At 35.1% G+C, this 20,208-nt stretch overlaps 2 protein-coding genes across 2 annotated transcripts; one reads left to right on the top strand and one right to left on the bottom strand.

Moving 5' to 3' along the window:
* Window positions 1-802: 802 nt before the first annotated feature.
* Window positions 803-1,345, top strand: LOC128225783 (serine/arginine-rich splicing factor 4-like). The gene has a single exon (XM_052935682.1). The coding sequence runs from the start codon at window positions 803-805 to the stop codon at window positions 1,343-1,345; it is 543 nt and encodes a 180-aa protein (XP_052791642.1).
* Window positions 1,346-2,303: 958 nt separating this feature from the next.
* LOC128228389 (ATP-dependent DNA helicase Q5-like) lies at window positions 2,304-18,662 on the bottom strand. The gene is made up of 15 exons (XM_052939686.1): window positions 18,554-18,662; window positions 16,637-17,061; window positions 15,826-16,053; window positions 15,185-15,309; window positions 14,499-14,591; window positions 12,745-12,910; window positions 12,086-12,168; window positions 11,175-11,402; window positions 10,037-10,154; window positions 8,916-9,011; window positions 6,503-6,647; window positions 5,066-5,637; window positions 4,314-4,463; window positions 2,781-2,853; window positions 2,304-2,464 (listed from the first exon to the last, which is right to left on the bottom strand). The coding sequence occupies exons 1-15, from the start codon at window positions 18,660-18,662 to the stop codon at window positions 2,373-2,375; spliced, it is 2,703 nt and encodes a 900-aa protein (XP_052795646.1). The 3' UTR covers window positions 2,304-2,372.
* Between the last annotated feature and the right edge of the window lie 1,546 nt (window positions 18,663-20,208).

Raw genomic sequence — 20,208 nt, 5'->3', positions numbered from 1 at the left:
AGTCAATATGTTTCCATTTTCTGCTTTATTTTCATTATTTATCTATTCCCATCGGTTCCTCATCAAGATTTCAGCATGCTTTCAAATTCACATTAACCTTGGAATCTTTTAATAAAGTCATGTAACATCATACGACCCATTTTGTTACCTTATCGCATTGGTACCTTTTACATGTCATGTCAAAAAGAAGATCTGACGATAAATAATTTTGGTTTGCTGTACTTAAGTCTGAAGCCTGCGGCCTACAGCCTAAACGTTATTTGGAGTATTTATATCAATACGGATGCGGTAAAAATCTTCTTTTACAAAGGCCCATAAATCTGGCAAGGCATAAATCAGCGTTATTTAACATGCAATAAGGCAATATCAAACTTTTGCATTCAAAACACTTTTTTTAGGTTTCAAGTTATCTTCAATATATTTTATATGAAAATAGAAGAAATAAAGGTTGGGAGGTTCTCGAGTTATCACCTGTTCCAGTTATCGCAATTTTACTGTATTTAATACTTAAATAATGGATGAACAAACTAACAGACAGAGGAATTACTGAAGGGCACCCACAACTTTTTGACAAGCAATTTTGAAAAAACAATAACAACTTATCAAAAAAAGTCAATTTTTGAGCAACAACACAATTTGTCAAATGCATCCCTTAAAACCTTATCATCCCAGCATGTCTTGGTCAACATTTCACAGTTCCACTTGTAATCTCAGCAAATCTAGGTCAGTGATTCTCAGTTTGACTTGTGATCTCAGCAAATATAGATCATTGATTCAGTTTCACTGTGATCTCAGCGAATATATGTCAAGGATACACATTATCACTAGTGATCTCAACAAATCTAGGTCAAAGATACGCAGTATCACTAGTGATCTCAGCAAATCTAGATCAAAGATACACAGTATCACTAGTGATCTCAGCAAATCTAGGTCAAAGATTCACAGAATCACTAGTGATCTCAGCAAATCTATGTCAAAGATACACAGAATCACTAGTGATCTCAGCAAATCTAGGTCAAAGGTACACAGTATCACTAGTGATCTCAGCAAATCTAGGTCAAGGAATCACAGAATCACTAGTGATCTCAGCGAATCTAGGTCAAAGATACTCAGTATCACTAGTGATCTCAGCAAAACTAGGTCAAAGATACAAAGTATCACTAGTGATCTCAGCAAATCTAGGTCAAAGATTCACAGAATCACTAGTGATCTCAGCAAATCTAGGTCAAAGATTCACAGAATCACTAGTGATCTCAGCAAATCTAGATCAAGGATACACATTATCACTAGTGATCTCAACAAATCTAGGTCAAAGATACACAGTATCACTAGTGATCTCAGCTAATCAAGATCAAAGATATACAGTATCACTAGTGATCTCAGCAAATCTAGGTCAAAGATTCACAGTATCACTAGTGATCTCAGCAAATCTAGGTCAAAGATACACAGAATCACTAGTGATCTCAGCAAATCTAGGTCAAAGATACACAGAATCACTTGTGATCTCAGCAAATCTAGGTCAAAGATACACAGAATCACTAGTGATCTCAGCAAATCTAGGTCAAAGATACACAGAATCACTAGTGATCTCAGCTAATCTAGATCAAAGATACACAGTATCACTAGTGATCTCAGCAAATCTAGGTCAAAGATTCACAGAATCACTAGTGATCTCAGCAAATCTAGGTCAAAGATTCACAGAATCACTAGTGATCTCAGCAAATCTAGATCAAGGATACACATTATCACTAGCGATTTTAACAAATCTAGGTCAAAGATACACAGTATCACTAGTGATCTCAGCAAACTAGGTCAAAGATACAAAGTATCATTGGTGATCTCAGCAAATCTAGGTCAAAGATTCACAGAATCACTAGTGATCTCAGCAAATCTAGGTCAAAGATTCACAGAATCACTAGTAATCTCAGCAAATCTAGATCAAGGAATCACAGTATCACAAGTGATCTCAGCAAATCTAGGTCAAAGATACACAGTATCACTAGTGATCTCAGCAAACTAGGTCAAAGATACAAAGTATCATTGGTGATCTCAGCAAATCTAGGTCAAAGATTCACAGAATCACTAGTGATCTCAGCAAATCTAGGTCAAAGATTCACAGAATCACAATTGATCTCAGCAAATCTAGGTCAAAGATTCACAGAATCACTAGTAATCACAGCAAATCTAGATCAAGGAATCACAGTATCACTAGTGATCTCAGCAAATCTAGGTCAAAGATACACAGTATCACTAGTGATCTCAGCAAACCTAGGTCAAGGATTCAAAGTATCTATTGTGATCTCTGCAAATTAAGGTTAATATTTCACATAATCACTTGTAATTTCAGCAAATTCAGTCAACATTTCACGGCATTACAATTTTAGAGATTTCACAGCACTTTCCGAGGAAATGACCTTCACCTTGCTAAACACCCCCTTAATGAGTCTCTTCACAGACTCTTTCACTGAAAGAAGAAAAAAAATATTACAAGCATTACAACCAAATTTTTGCTTATTTTTCAAGATTATTTGAATTTTATTTCATGGGGTCTTTTTTCATGATATTTTGGTTTTGCCCAATACCATAAGATATAAATTAGCAAAACCACTATTGGCTTAATTATAATCTAAATTAATATTTTGCCGAGTTTTAAATTTGCTGTAATATTCTTCATGAAGTTAAAACTATCTATAGAGAAAAGCCTCATCAAGTGGTTGTTTTTTTTCATTATTCTTCATATCACATTAATGCTACATGTAGGAAATGTACAAATTACATACCAGGCTCAGTTCCATTACTACTGCTGTTAGCTAAATGATGTGTCAATTTTTTAGCTGTCTGTTTGAACAAATCCTGAAAGAAAAGATACAATGTACTTGTATGCTCTCTCCATTTATTTCTATGTCTGGAAAATACCAAATTGATCACTCTCAAGTGAGGATGTTTGCAATCTCAATTGTGTCATCTTGATTTGCATCAAAGGGACTGTGTATCAGATTGGCACCAAAAAAAGTTTTTTTCTGTAATGAATCCCAGGGCAATTATCTAATGGAATGTGTTACACTTTGATATCATAATTGTAAAAAAAAAGAACCAAAATGTAAAAACAAAATTGTGTCGAAGACCAGGTTCGAACCCGCGTCTCCAAAATTGAAGTCCAGCGTCTTACACACTGAGCTACAAAGGCTTATACTAATCGGGTGACATAATTAAGCTATACTAATCGGGTGACATAATTAAGCTATACACCTACCTCGGTAATATCACGTGATAACACCGACTTGCCAATCACGCATAAGGAATGAATTCTACCTGGTAGGCATACCCAGTATTTTTTTTTAATGGAAAAATACGAACTAACTGCTAAAATTGTAAACTATGTGGTACTTCAGTTAGTAAGTTTCAGTTCATTGTACACATCTATGCCAAGTTTATGTCAGTTTTCGACAATTTTCTTTTAATCTATTTTATTATACGTGAGACAGCCCCTTTAATAAAGGGTTTTAATTTCACATTATACCCTCAAAGCTTATGTTTTGCTGTAAATAAAGCATTTCCATTGGATTTTTTGAAAAAGCAATTAGTTTGTGAATAGAAGAGTACTATCATAATAGTCTCTTCCCATGAAGCAGACTCAAACATGATTCCAAACTGTATCAGTTTTTGCCACAATCAAGCTGAATAAAATTTGTATGAATGGAATTACTATCAATTTCTAACACACTACAATACTGTCGGATAAGAAAACATTTCCGGATATTTTATATTTTATCACCCCAGTTCATTAACTATTGGACTTTCAAGCATGTTCACTCCAAGGCCTCTGTTTGCTGTCTGGCCTTTAAGTGCGAAGTCCTCAAATAACATTAACGTTATATCATGATTATATCCCAACATGTAGATTCCCCCCTACCTTGTTAGCTATCTGTCTGGACTTAAAGTGCGGACTGAAGTTTTTCAAAATAAAGTCTATACACTCCTCGATTAACATCAAAACAAGCACATTATGTAACATTGTTTAGCTAGCTCATCCAACACGTAGATACCCCCTACCTTATAGCTATCTGGCCAGCCTTGAAGTGGGGACTGAGGTATTTCACAACAAGGTCTGCACACCCGTCAATAAGCATCAAAACTAATACTACTTTGTATTTCAAGCATATCCCAACATAAAGATCTCCCATACCTTGTCTGCCCAGCCTTGAAGTGGGGACTGAGGTATTTCACAACAAGGTCTGCACACCCGTCAATAAGTATCAAAACTAATAATACGTTGTTGAGCTAGCATATTCCAACATGTAGATCCCCCATACCTTGTTAGCTATCCGTCCAGCCTTGAAGTGGGGACTGAGGTATTTCACAACAAGGTCTGCACATTCCTTCATTCTCCCACTGTCTCCCCCGGAGGCTGAGTGTCGATCCTCCGTCCGTCTGTGCTTGCTTTCCCTTCCTGCATCTCCAGTCTGAATTGTTTTATCGAAGTTATTGCCAATAAATATTCATGTCTAAATGGGCAATGTTTAGCTATCAAATGATATACATATATAGATGACACTAAATTTGAAGCAGGTCTTAGTTCTTAATAAACATCTGAAAATATTATATGCAAAACCTTAAGCACAATTTCAAAGCTGGTTAAAACTTGTGTTTGGCTGGTTATGGTATCTGGATATGTTAATAATGAAATAACAGTGAGCTGATTTTACCACTTTACGGTAATTCACTTTTAAGTAGGATTTGAAAATCAGTCCAAAAATCATAATCAATTTCAATTTAAGACTGATTATGTGATCGAAATGAAACATCTATAATGCTTAAAATTATAAATAGTATGCCTGAAATACAATCTGTATTTTTATGCCAGCTGTAGTATCATCACGCTGGTAACTGAGAATGATTATTTATTACATTTGATGAACATGAAGCAATGTCAAATGTTGTGATGAATAATAACGATATTATTTAATCGATTACCAACCCTTGTCCATAAACCATGTTCCATCAATTTTTGACAGTATTCAGTCATCTGTTAATCTCTATTATTAAAATATATTAATTTGTGTACCTTATCTAAAGGTCTTTTGCTTCTATGAGACGGTTCTGGAATGGGTACTGGACTAGGCCTTGTTTCTATTTGCTGATCAAACCGATTCTCTTCATTCTCCTTCTTTAATGAGTCCCCTCTCTCAAAGAAATAAACCATCTTGGGTTTGGGAGGAATAATACTGGTATTTTTAGAGGCCAATTCGTCCAGATTGGCAGATGTGTCTTTATTTGTGGAACTGTCAGACTCAGTTTCTGTCATACAGTCAGTTGTTTTACCACAGCTGTCACCTAAAAGTTTCTGGAACTCTTTATCACAGTCTTTATTCTGAACACATTCGGTAATAGAAGAACAACTTGGAGTTGTGTTATCACAGTCAGGCACTGCCCCAACAGTATCTTCAGACTCTATCAGAGGGAGGCAAGGTAGGGCAGGTAGAGTTGAATCCCCTGGGTCGGGGCTAGAGGTCCCCACGGTGGAGACAGGAGTTTCAGGGGCCATTGATGGGTGGAGTTGGTTCAAGGTTGTTGATTTCTTCACATCCATCACTTTCCGCATTATTGATGTCTTGTAGATGTTGTGTAACTTGTTGCCTGAAAATGAGGGCATGATTGAAGTGAATTAAACACTCTGAAAAGTTACTACTATGCTTGGCTTCAAAAAAGGTTCCTATCAAAAATTATCACATTTACTTTTATACTACTCTTCTCAAAATTACCAAGGTAAACATGCTTGCTAAACAGCTAATCAAAGATGTCACTGCCATTTAGCACCAAGAAGAATGTCAATTTATGGTGCCCTTACATATTTCAATAGTCAATATTAAGACACTACAGCATTCTGTCAGCTACCAATTTCAATGTAGGCTTTTAGTTTTATTAATAAATCAAACCACTGAAAGATAAATATCTAAATCATCAAAACATTCTCATTAAGTACATTAATTTTACTTAACAAATTGGTCAGAGATAGTGAACAAACTTCTTTTTATCTAATTACATATATAATAATATGAAGGTCTCTGAGACTCTTTTCACCCCTTGTCCAGAAAACCATAATTTTTCTAGTACTAATCACTAGCAGATTTAGAGGTGGGCGCACCAATATGGGAGAAAAAAAGTGATAACATATCCTCAAAATTCACCATTTCTGACTACAAATTGTTAAAATTTCCCTCAGGGAGTAACCCCAAACCCCCATGCGCATGTCAAAGTGGTTACAGCCCCTAAGTTATGTCGCCATTACGTCAAATTCTGGATCCACCCCTGCTAATAACTGTATTAGCTGTGAATAGCTTTGATGCATATTTTTTTTGTGTAAAAATCGTGTTTCAAAAATATTTCAGCATTTTAAGAAATTCAACTATTGTTTCCCATATTTATGTGCCATTTTAGAAGCAGTTCATCAGATTCAATGGCGACGAGGATCCCTGACAGATTTTCACTCCTATGCACACACCTTTGAACACGGCATGCTCCATATCTATGGCTGTACACCGCGGCACATAGTCCTGGGCTGCTTGCTTGGATGGCTGGTCTCGATAGAACTGGCAGTAGTTGGTCAGCAAGGCCTTCTCTAGTAGTTCCATACAGTGTTCCCGTGCCTAGAGAGGGGAATTTCCATTGAAATTTGTTTTCATTGCAAGTGAATGCACAATTTCTTCCATAAGACATCAGAGCTTAAATGACAAGAGCCAAATAATGAAAGAAATTCAACTTAAAAATAAAACAGAGGCGTCATTAGCAAATATCAAGTCCCATTCATGTTCATTTTTTGGGAAAACAATGTGTTCAATAAGCAGGTAATTAAAGCTCACTAACTAATGTCTCAATTCCCCAAGCAACTCATTTTCACAGACAAAGTAAAAATTAATTCTTGTAAAAATGCAATTCTGATTCAAAGGATTATGAAGAATTCTTATAATAACTCAAATTACCATAAATACATGTACATGATTTGGGATTTACATTGTTCAATTTCCTTATAAGAAGCAAAGACAGCCATTTATTTTAATGAAATGAAAACAGTCCTCAAAAAATACACATTGAACATGTAAGATATTGGGCTGATTGTTTAGAACAATTTTAAAGTTAACAACCTTGTTAACATCATCGTCGGAAAGTGTAAACTTTTTCAAATTTTTACTGCTCTGTAAACTAAATGGATAACCTTGTGATCTGCTATATTTCTAACAAAAATTAAGTAAGCCGTTTCAGCTGTACTTGTTTCTTTTTAAATATAATAGCCAATCATAAAATATTTCAACATTAAAAGTTAAAACGATGTCGTTAATCACATTGTGAACTTATACAAAGTTCTGTACAATCGGCCCATTATATCACATTGTTAACTTATACAGAGTTCTGTACAATCAGCCCATTATATCACATTGTTAACTTATACAGAGTTCTGTACAATCGGCCCATTATATCACATTGTTAACTTATACAAAGTTGTGTACAATCGGCCCATTATATCACATTATTAACTTATACAGAGTTCTGTACAATCAGCCCATTATATCACATTGTGAACTTATACAGAGTTCTGTACAATCAGCCCATTATATCACATTGTGAACTTATACAGAGTTCTGTACAATCAGCCCATTATATCACATTGTGAACTTATACAGAGTTCTGTACAATCGGCCCATTATATCACATTGTGAACTTATACAGAGTTCTGTACAATCGGCCCATTATATCACATTGTGAACTTATACAGAGTTCTGTACAATCGGCCCATTATATCACATTGTGAACTTATACAGAGTTCTGTACAATCGGCCCATTATATCACATTGTGAACTTATACAGAGTTCTGTACAATCGGCCCATTATATCACATTGTGAACTTATACAGAGTTCTGTACAATCGGCCCATTATATCACATTGTTAACTTAAACAGAGTTCTGTACAATCGGCCCATTATATCACATTGTGAACTTATACAGAGTTCTGTACAATCGGCCCATTATATCACATTGTGAACTTATACAGAGTTCTGTACAATCGGCCCATTATATCACATTGTGAACTTATACAGAGTTCTGTACAATCGGCCCATTATATCACATTGTGAACTTATACAGAGTTCTGTACAATCGGCCCATTATATCACATTGTGAACTTATACAGAGTTCTGTACAATCGGCCCATTATATCACATTGTGAACTTATACAGAGTTCTGTACAATCGGCCCATTATATCACATTGTGAACTTATACAGAGTTCTGTACAATCGGCCCATTATATCACATTGTGAACTTATACAGAGTTCTGTACAATCGGCCCATTATATCACATTGTGAACTTATACAGAGTTCTGTACAATCGGCCCATTATATCACATTGTGAACTTATACAGAGTTCTGTACAATCGGCCCATTATATCACATTGTGAACTTATACAGAGTTCTGTACAATCGGCCCATTATATCACATTGTGAACTTATACAGAGTTCTGTACAATCGGCCCATTATATCACATTGTGAACTTAAACAGAGTTCTGTACAATCGGCCCATTATATCACATTGTGAACTTAAACAGAGTTCTGTACAATCGGCCCATTATATCACATTGTGAACTTAAACAGAGTTCTGTACAATCAGCCCATTATATCACATTGTGAACTTAAACAGAGTTCTGTACAATCGGCCCATTATATCACATTGTGAACTTAAACAGAGTTCTGTACAATCGGCCCATTATATCACATTGTGAACTTAAACAGAGTTCTGTACAATCAGCCCATTATATCACATTGTGAACTTAAACAGAGTTCTGTACAATCGGCCCATTATATTGCAGAAATCTTTTTTTTTTCTTCCAAAAATGGCAAGCTACATGTGAATTTGTCCCTCACCGCAACAGTGAGTTTCGGAATCCTTTGACTGTCTGCCTCTCGTAACGGGCAATCATCACTGGGTGGAATAAACTCCTCGTTCGTGATCCCAGCATTCTGGAAGGGAACGTGGAAAAAGATGGCAAACTACTGTTTGAAAATCATTAAATTGAAATATCATTAAAATATTTTACAGAAATCAAACAGTAAATGTGGAGTTTTGTCAACTAATATGTATAAATACTGTGTTTTAGGCAAGTTCTAATATAAACTAAACAATAGCTTTTCTTATTCAAAAATTGATTTGTCAAGGAAAGACATTTATGAGTATTTTTCTGCACCAACTATGTATGATTGTTTTGCATGAAACAAACTGAATAATAATTCACCTGCTACAATTTACTGATTTGTGACAGAACAAGACCAAGAGCGCCAACAATTGCAAAATACCTCGTCCTCTTTTTAGGACACGCAAGTTTGGTGTTAAGTGCTTGTACATTAAGCCATGTTTAGCGAGTGGAAACTCTAAATACAGCTTTTGCCAGTTCAAGGGTCATAAACCTTGAGTAACTGAGCCAACATGGCTAGTAATCTGCCCATACACATAATCTGACCAAATTTTGTGATGATTTGAGAAAGGGTTCTAAAGTTATTGTTTGGACAAGACCAATTTTAGGTGATTTCAAGGGTCCTTACTCTGGAGAGCCAGAATCAACATGGCAATTAATTTAACTTGTCAGAGATATTATGCCAATACACATGACCAAATTTAGTGGTGATTGGACAAAGGCTGCTAAAGTTATTGCGCCAACAAAACCAATTTAAGGTAACTTCTATAATTAAAGGGCGATAACTCTGGCGTGAGTCGAGGGATATAGCTGGTTATTACACTTGTCCAAGATATTATGCAAATACACATTCCGCCCAAATTTAGTAATGATTGGACAAAGGTGTTTAATTTAATTTAGTGGACATCATAATGGACGCGGCCTGTATGCCACAGGTAAAACTATAATGGAAAAGATGGAAAGATATTTTTTTGATATTTGATATTTTCAAGACTTAGTGTGCAATTCATATAAAAACAACTAAGTAAAGTTGGGAAACAATATCCGAAATCTTTTCTTTTTAACTGGCCTTACATTTTTCCTAATCTTGAACTGTTTCTGTATGAAGCTGGATCTCTGCTTCCTGTCTCTAGCCTCCTGTGTCTCATCATCATCATCTCCAAGAAACTGGCTATCATAGTCATCTGTGTCCCTGTGGAGATAAAACTGGCTATCATAGTCATCTGTGTCCCTGTGGAGATAAAACTGGCTATCATAGTCATCTGTGTCCCTGTGGAGATAAAACTGGCTATCATAGTCATCTGTGTCCCTGTGGAGATAAAACTGGCTATCATAGTCATCTGTGTCCCTGTGGAGATAAACTGGCTATCATAGTCATCTGTGTCCCTGTGGAGATAAAACTGGCTATCATAGTCATCTGTGTCCCTGTGGAGATAAACTGGCTATCATAGTCATCTGTGTCCCTGTGGAGATAAAACTGGCTATCATAGTCATCTGTGTCCCTGTGGAGATAAAACTGGCTATCATAGTCATCTGTGTTCCTGTGGAGATAAAACTTGCTATCATAGTCATCTGTGTCCCTGTGGAGATAAAACTAGCTATCATAGTCATCTTTGTCCCTGCAGAGATAAACAGGCTATCATAGTCATTTGTGACGCTGCAGAGATAAACTGGCTATCATGGTCATACATGGCCCTGTCCCTGTGGAGATCAAACTGGCTATCATAGTCATCTGTGTCCCTGTGGTGATAAAACTGGCTATCGTAGTCATCTGTGTCCCTGTGGTGATAAAACTGGCTATCGTAGTCATCTGCGTCCCTGTGGAGATCAAATGGCTATCATAGTCATCTTAGTTCTTATGGAGATCAAATGGCTATCATAGTCATCTGTGACCCTGTGGAATCAAACTGGCCATTGGTAATCATAGTCATCTGTGTTGTTATGGAAATATACCCGATATCACATTCACATTCATATGTGTCACTGTGAAGATTAACCGGTTACCATAGTCATCCATTTCACTGTGGAGCATAATCATATGTGTTCCGATTGAGATAAACAGACTATCATAGGCGTCAGTGTCCCTTGGGTGAAAGAAATATATAGAGATATTATACAATATAAAATGAAGGAATTTAGTCTGAGTCACACGGTCTTTCCTGATGAATTGATTATCCGTATCTCTGAAGTGCACAACAAACCAAGGACTCACATTTTAGCACCTTTCCGCCCCTTTCCGTACATTTCATCTGCGCCGTCTTCCTCCACGTAAAACATTGTCCCCGCTCCGCCCTTCCGCTTGTTCACCGAGGCAAACATGCCTCGTCGCAACTCTTGAAGCTGTTTCTCGATTTCCCGCGGCTCCTTGCATGCGTCACATGACTTGCCACACTCTGGCTTGTCGTCCCCGAAAAACTTGGATATGCTCCAGTGACGACAACTGTGAAGAATATGCAATAGAAAAAGTCAAGTGTGTAAAATTCATTCAATTAAATGCAAAAAGCAAACTTTTTTACAATATAATATTGTTTCAACAATATTTTTTTTACTTAATGAATTAAATCTTCACAATGGATTCTAAAATGCTCTGTACCTTTCATCACCATAGTAGGATGGGCTTAAACGTATGATATATTCTAGTTGCACCCCTGTAAAATTTCTTTGTCAATATGGCTATAATTAATACCTTGGCTGTACCACTATATTGTACATTCTTTCATTTTAATCTGTTTTGAGCATTTCTTAACGTTTAATGTTTTTGTATAGGTAATTAATTTGCGAATAAAAACATATTTTCACATTAATTTGTGAATAAATACATATTTTCACAGTATTTTAAGGTTTCATAACAGGGTTTTATAGCATAAAAATGTCTGCCGCACACTTTAATAAAATATATTCTTTAAATTAACATTTATTTACATGTATTTGTATGTACAACATACTTGTATATGTTGGTAACTCAATCATACCTTAAGTATAAAAATTCTTCATTGGAGGTTTTAAAAAGTGTATAGTATGGTGGTATGGACCAGTTATAAGCAATAGCCTGACAGTTTTGTTTGGTTTATCAAATGCCCTTTTCTTTGCCCGACATTTTAAACCTAAAACTAAAAATGCTACCTGACTTCCTCACAGAAAGAGATCATAATCTCAAAATTCTTCATGGCAGCTCTCAGAAGCTCTTGGACTGCATCTTTATCTTTCTGAAATATAAATTGTATGTTGTTTGAAAGGTAGTGTTTGTATTAAGAGACAGAACCGTCCGTCCCCAATATGGCCCAGATGATATACAACCAAGGTCTACCAAAGTCATGGCCTAAAAACGGAGCCCATACGATCCAGATTGTCCGTCATTACTGAATTGAAAAATAATTGTATTGAATATCCCAACCATAGGTCCAGCACTCTAGGCAGAATGGTGTTATTGAATATCCCAACCATAGGTCCAGCACTCTAGGCAGAATGGTGTTATTGAATATCCCAACCATAGGTCCAGCACTCTAGGCAGAATGGTGTTTCAATCTGGGTCAAATAGTCTGTCAATCTGGGCCGTTTTAACTATGATCTTTCATTCTAGTTATTATTGTCCAAAACAATATGGGCTGAATGGTCTACAAATCTTTAATTTGAACTTATAATGATGTAATCATGTTCCGTATATTTTACACAAAATAAACATTTTTGCTGTGTGTCCCTATAAAAGGTGAACTAGTCTCTTTAAATCTGAGACCATAAATTAAACCTTAAACTAAATCAATAATAGAAACAAGATGCCCCACCTTCTTGCTCCTACTAGTCTCCTTCTTGATAAGGAAAGCCACAGTGTCCCTGTCTTGCTGGGAGTAGTAAAGACGACAGTAAGACTGTTTCCCATCACGGCCCGCCCGCCCAGACTCCTGGTAAAACCCTGCCATTGACTTGGGCACGTTCCAGTGGGCTACAAACCTGGGGCAAGATATTGGGAAAGATTGCTGTCAGAGAAACTTAAGTAGTAACATCAGTGGTTTATCTAATGCGCATTTACATGACAGAAAAGAGCACATACAGATTTTTTAGAGTTTAAAAATACATTTACAGAACTGTGTAAATTGTGGAGATATCTTTACTTAAACTTAAGTTATGGAATTTCAAAATTCTTGACATTTTTTTTTTAATATTTTCAAGCTCTTATTCCATTCCACGTGTCGCGGATCTCTTTTCTTGATTTTCTTCAGCTATTTTGTCATATTTTTATTTTATTTTTGAAGATATAGGATTGAAATTTTCATATCGTATGTATTTTTCCTTCTCTTTTCATTATTGCTTATATTTTTCATGCTTTTCTATGTTTTAAAAGTAAAAATTGCAAATCTGATGGAAAAAATTAATTCCAACTTTTTTTATACTTTAAACACATTTTAACTGCTGACAGTAGACTGCCATTGACTGGAGCAAGTTCCAGTGTATCATATTGTTGCAAGAAAGATATTGCAATTAATTTAGTTTTCAGTTTGTATGTGAAAAAGTAAATGAAAAGATGACAGTAAAACAGTTGCCTATCCTCTTCCGCCTGGCCATACTAATGAATTGGTGGATTTCATTTTTTTTTTTTATTCAGCACTGTTTCCAAATATTTAACCAGAATTATTGTTAAATAAGGAGAGTGTAGTGGAGCGAACATAACCTATTGGCTAATGTGTGTTTTTGTTCAGGCAAACAAGGGGAGTGACTCTTTAAATATTATCATGAGTGTATTGTCTCCGATAACATTGTTGTGTGCCAAGTTTTATTGGAATGCCTTGAGCATTTATTAATTATGGCCAAGTTTTTGAATGATAAGGTAATAAACAAGAGTTGTCATAGGACAGGGTGCCCGACTATTTGATGCTTTGTCTTAGAATGTATTAATGATGAAATTAGAGCCTGTAAAAAAAACAATCAAATTTTTTTTTTTTTAAAGTCAATCAAGTGCCATAATTTGCTGTAAGGTTAACATGGAGTAATGTGACCTACTTGTGTGATGGCCGTAAAAAATGAAGTGCATTGAATGAGCGGCATTTGAGATCAGAGTTCAACCCCAAGTTGCCTTTAAACCTTAAACAAACTTTGGAAGTTCATCAAGGAACATAATTTGTATTTAATTTGTATTTAGATTACCATAATGTTATGCAACCTTATTGTATGATGGCGGCCAACAATTGTGTAAAGTATGAAGTCAATTGACTGAAGGCAAAATTAGTTATTTTTGAAAGTCCCAACTTGCCCTAGACCTTCAACTGGACAGAATGTGCCCTACATCTTTAACCTTAGTTCCTAAGGGACTATAACTTGTATTTAGGGTGATATGGAGATATGTAACCTTATTATGTGATGGTCCTAAACAACTGTGTAAAGTGTATTGTAGTATGTGAAATTGCCAACTTGCGCTAAAACTTAACAGGACGCCAATGCCAACCCTGAGGCGAGTAGTATAGCCCTCCTTGTTTATCGAATAAAAAAAATTCTCTTGCCTTGCAATTTGAATTCAAAAGTGAAAATTAGGGCATGCTCCTACCTGACGTTTGATTTGTCGACTCCCATTCCAAAGCTGATTGTTGCACAGATAACTGGGAACCGTCCTGCCATCCAGTCAATCTGGTTTCCCTCCCTTGAAATATATACCAGTGAATTTAAGAACTAAAAATGACATATGATCATACTCCTTTATAGCAAGCATTTTTATGTATAATACAGTTCTTACATACTTCAAATCTCATTTTCTTTGATATTGAAATGAAATCATTTTAGGGCCATTTATTCCATTTTAACATTTAACCCTCCGGGGGAAGGCACTTTTAAGTTAAACTCCCTACAGAAGCATATTTTCCCTTTTGGGGTCAAAATTAGCAAAAAAAGACATAAAGACACCCATCCATATACTATGAAAATAATTACTTTCCACCCGTGGGTTATATGTTTTACTGGAATAGCCCTAATATACATCCATTATTTTTGGCAAAAAATAAACAAAAACACTTCAAAGAAACAATTTCTCGATATTTTGCTTTAAAGATTTAAGTCTCATTGGACAAATGCAGGTCAAACTATATAAGTGACTAACTGAAATTTCAGCTTTCATTTTAAACTATAAAATCAGCATTTGCATGACAATCCCATAGGCAGAGACGCAGGTTTTAAAGCACAATAAGAAACATATTTTTTAGCATCGCCATTCTAATCATGAAAATCTCTAGGACATACCTTATTCCGGATTTTAAGCCTGCATGGTAAGGTCGTGCTGGGATGCCTTTCCTGGTAAGGTGAGCTGCCACTTCCTCACAGCTATCCCTAGTCCGACAGTACACAATACCGCATCCAAATTCATCCTGCAGCACAATGGAAACAGTAGAGATACAGTATTGTGGAATAGCCTATAGGTGTACACCTCACATAAAACAGGTCACAGGTTTAGTTCATACTTATTTCCTTTAGCTTTATTGTGAAGAAATCTCATATATTACAGATTCATCATTAAGAAGAAACCAGAATTGGTGTCCATTTTGATTGACCAATTGAGACGAAGATCACTTGGTGATGATCAAACCCATGACCTCTTAACGATGCCAACAGCCCACTCTCACTTCCTAGCCCAAGGGTACTGTTTGATCTGCACCCAATGTACATTTTTATGGCCTTCCAGAAAGGACACAAGTATCAGTTTCTACTAAGACACCGCTATCATTTAAAAAGATGTATGCCCCTAAAAAATACCTATAAAAAAGGAGAGAAAGCACAAACTTGAAAAGAATACTTGTGTTAATTTCCACAAAAGTACTGTGAAACCTATTAATCTACATAAGTTGTTTGAGCATTACCCGAAAAATTACAATTACTATTCATACCCAATTTTCCCCTTTCTCAGCAGCGCCACCTAGGGACTTGATAGCAAAGATTTTCAGGTCCTCAAAAACATCTCCTATAGTGTCTTTCATTTTAACCTCATAATACAGGTTGGGCCTGTACACGCTCTGTTTGAAACGGGACATTGGTTCCCGCAGTCGGAGTTGCTTCACAATGTCTTCGATCACTTGTTTTGGAGCAGTTGCTGTCAGAGCTATACATGGAACACCCTGTAAAAATGTAGGTTGGATTTTTATATATTATATATTTTTTATTAGTTTGATTGCTACAATAACTAAAACCAAAGCAATCAATCCGATGCCAAAATTTGTCCATTGTTTTGTTATTTGAGTTGATCAATGTGAATAAAAGACAGAAATGTATTTAAGTCAGATTTATGTGTCTTTCTACAAATATACATATTGTCACTAGTAACAAATGTGCTAAGTTTGTGAAAAGTATCTTCTGAACATCTTGAATGCTTTTAGGCAACACCAAGGCTTTATTAGTAAAGGCTACATGAATATCACAACCTTTTTTTCTTCGAAAAAAAAACAGATAACTTTAGAATATACACTTTAATAAAGTGTAAATTGATATTTACTTTTTAATGAGCCCATTCGGAAAGTATATATAGCCTTAATGATATTTTCCGAATGTGCTCATTACAAGTAACAATATTTATTGTAAATTGTGATTTGTTATACCAGACTATTTACTGGTAATTCAGATATAAATGTATGTTAAGGCGAAAGATTTCTATACAATACAACTTAAGAAATTATTAAAGAAATTCATCTCAAAGTGCCAAACCTTCAAATATTTTGACCTGAAGTAACCAAGCTTCAAGTAAGTAGGTCGGAAATCATGTCCCCATTGCGACACACAATGAGCTTCATCTATCACAAAATACTTCACTAGTCTTCTTTCCATTAACATCTCAGCCAATGACTTAAAACTGTCTGTGTCCACTTGCTCCGGAGTGATGTATAATAGCTTAGTCTCCGGTTTATCTCCACTCAGGTCCTTCAGCACTCTTCGCCGTTCTTCGGCGGACATTTTGGAATTCAGTGTCTCAGAGCAGATCCCAAGATTCTCCAGGTGTTCCAGCTGGTCTTGCATGAGTGCAATGAGAGGGGAGATAACTAGCGTTAACCCAGTGGACATAACTGCTGGCAGCTGGTAACATAGAGATTTACCTGCCCCTGTTGGCATGCAGATAAAGACATCTTCCTTTCCTATAAGACAGAATTCAAAAGCATGTAAACATGTTTTATTTAATATTTTAATTTTAATGTTATTTGTAAATTTTATATGTTATTTATTTAAACGCATGTGGAGAAGCTTAGACAACAGATATTTTGGATGATTTCAGTTTGTGACCCAATTTTCGGAAAAATGGAAATTCAAACTTGAACAAATATCACCATCCCTTTGTAGTCAATGACACTGCAAACCATTCTGATATTCGCTTTTTGGTACATTTCAAAAACTAGAACTTGACATAATTTTTTTTAAAAATCAGATTCAAGTGAAGAATGATGATTATTTTCCTGTTTTTTTCTTTTTAGAAAAAAAAAAAAAAAATTATACTTGATCGAATCTTTAAGTAAAATGGCAAAAATTGAAAATTTTATTATCCATTTAGTCTCTCCTCCTGCAGACAATATTTTCAAACAAAAGTTTTTGAAAGGCCAGGAGAATGTTCCCTTTGTGGAGCTTAAACTTACAACCTTTTCAGTGAGAGGAAGACTCCTATACCCACGTAACTTGGTTTAGCATTTTCTGGATATGTGGTTACAATAATATCTTTCAATTCAGCCAAGGTTGTCAAATTGTGCTTGAGCACACAGCTGCTCAAACAACAAAATAAAATCACTTTAAGGGGCTCTCTCAAACATTGTAATATGGAAACTTTAAGGGGAGTGTTTACCTGGCCCAAAATGAAAATTGAAAGCATTTCAAATCATAATTAGTACTAGTAAAAAAAGATAATGGTAATTTGCAGCATCATCATCCATCCAAAACATGAGTTGAAAACATTAACTATTTTAATGTTGATTTAAAAGTTAGGGCATTTAGGGCATTAAGGTGCAATTATAGTAGAGTTCTATGTTCTAGTTTATATTAAAAAAAAATTATTTGGGGATTTCATTCTGCTGCCGCAAAAATTATCAGATTTTGTCTGGCGATCCCAAAGGTACAAACACAACACAGTGCATTACATTTTTGTTTTCTGTCAAAACTGGTAGTATCACATAAGTTTAAATCTCTATTATACTGTGTTATCTTAAGATAAACATGTATGCAAGACTTTCACTCCATTCTGGGTACATTACATGGTATTGAGTTTACTAGTATAAAGATTGTTTGGTCCCTATGTGTTTCGATGAGCCCAATTTTGAAAACTGCCATATTAATTGATTGTATATGACATTGAACTGTCAATTTCAAACGAGTTCACATGTTCTGTCGTCTGCTCAAAAGGCTATTACATGTATCATCAGATAATGAAAACATTCTAAAAATTTAATTAACAGAATAATTGAAGTTAAATGGAAAGGAACGTGAATTTAAGATCATAACAATGAGAAATTATACTGTACTAAAGTATTTTTGATAAATGACATCGATTTATTCGTATGGAATATCCGAATGAGTATCGTCCGAAAACGCTTCAACAAGCACAACGTTACACGTCCATATGGTACAAAATTAAAGTCTAATTACCGTCTAAAACTTTAAGAACTGCCTTTCGTTGTGTATCGGATCTAAAATGTGCATGTTTGAAGGTTTTGACTAAAGTTTCTAAGGCCTGGCGTTCCCGCTGATCTGTCATTTTTGGTTGTAGCAGATAATAGTTTTGAGAACGGAACAGACAACAATATATTTATGTGAGGTAACTCTGACGCAGTGAGTTCCCTTGTCGATCCCCGTTCATTTCTTTTTAGTTTACAAAATGCTTATTTTCAAACAAAAATGGCCTACCACACGTAAAGAACACAAATGTTCATTCATTTAAAGTATTTGGTATTTCTTTTCACAAGGATACCACCAGTACATTGCTTTATTTACCTTTCCCTGATGGCCTTGTCTGATGAGAATCTCAAGATTTTTAAAATGTTGGCCAATTTATTCAAATATCGTGTATCATTTACATTATGCAGGCTATTTTTTAAACATCATTTCACTAGTGATATTTAACTTAAGAAAATTACTTAAGTTAGGATTTTTTAATGATTTTAGATGTTTTATGACTACTGACCCTGCTGAGTAGTCAATATATGGCAAACTCCGCCTAGTGAAGTGGGATATTCAATGTTCTGAGACAGCTACAGATTCAAGATTGAAGATTCAAAAATATTTATTAAGTAACGTAAAAATGTAATGTTTTTTTCTTACATAGTAAATATGATTAACATTACAGAATAGCGAACTGTATTAAGTAGTAAGAAACTTATTAATTATACAATGAGGAACTTGTCAATTAACAAAATCGTAAAATAAATAAAACCAAACGCGTAAAAGCAGAATGTTATTACCGATACAGTTGAATGTATCTAAAATTAAGTACATGTATACAACATTTCTAGGACTAGAACATTGATTACATCATCTCATGATAAACAGTTTATTTTAGATATATACAATGATTGTTTATGTATGTATATTTGTTTCTGAAAGGTCATGCATCACAAGATAAAATACACAACAACAGAACATAATAAGTTTTAATAACACTTCCAGCTTTGCTGAAAATGAATGGCATATAAAACACTTTATTGGGTATGCATCATAGATCTGCAAGCTTATATTTTTGCAAAATGTATTCGTTTTCCATCCGCTGCAATACCAGTGTGTGTATACCACGTGATAAATTACGTCATGCTACGTCGGAAGGCAATGTTTTGATTTGAATAAATATTTTAAATAAAGATAACTTCACCATTTGTTCACCATTTTAAATGAAACATAGCGCAGTCTACGCCGCTTGTGGAGCCCTGCCTTCGGTCTTTTACCAGAGTTCGATTGAGAGTTTAGTTTCTTAAAACCTTTTCATAATACGGCCGTCTGACGCACAGGCATCTGGATCATTGTTTGTCACTTAAATGTTGTTTAAAACCATTTTGGGTACATACAATGAGATAAACAACACATCTGAAGATATTTAGTGTCTTTCATATACAAAAAAGACTTTTTGTATGAAGATATTTAGTGTCTTTCATATACAAAAAAGACTTTTTTGTATATGAAAGACACTAAATATCTTCAGATGTGTTGTATATCTTTTCTTTTTTGTATATGAAAGACACTAAATATCTTCAGATGTGTTGTTTATCTCATTGTATGTACCCAAAATGGTTTTAAACAACATTTAAGTGACA

Source organism: Mya arenaria, chromosome 3, assembly GCF_026914265.1.
Source record: "Mya arenaria isolate MELC-2E11 chromosome 3, ASM2691426v1".
NCBI lineage: Eukaryota > Metazoa > Mollusca > Bivalvia > Myida > Myidae > Mya > Mya arenaria.
This window is presented reverse-complemented; position numbering and strand designations above follow the sequence as displayed.

Bases quoted from the DNA above. Each gene is read 5' to 3' on its own strand.
- LOC128225783 (XM_052935682.1), top strand. From the start codon at position 803: ATGTCAAGGATACACATTATCACTAGTGATCTCAACAAATCTAGGTCA.
- LOC128228389 (XM_052939686.1), bottom strand. From the start codon at position 18,662: ATGACAGATCAGCGGGAACGCCAGGCCTTAGAAACTTTAGTCAAAACC. The intron at 14,592-15,184 runs GTATGTCCTAGA...ATATATTTCAAG, and splicing joins GGCTTAAAATCCGGAATAAG to GGAGGGAAACCAGATTGACT. The intron at 4,464-5,065 runs GTACACAAATTA...AAAACAATTCAG, and splicing joins GCAAAAGACCTTTAGATAAG to ACTGGAGATGCAGGAAGGGA.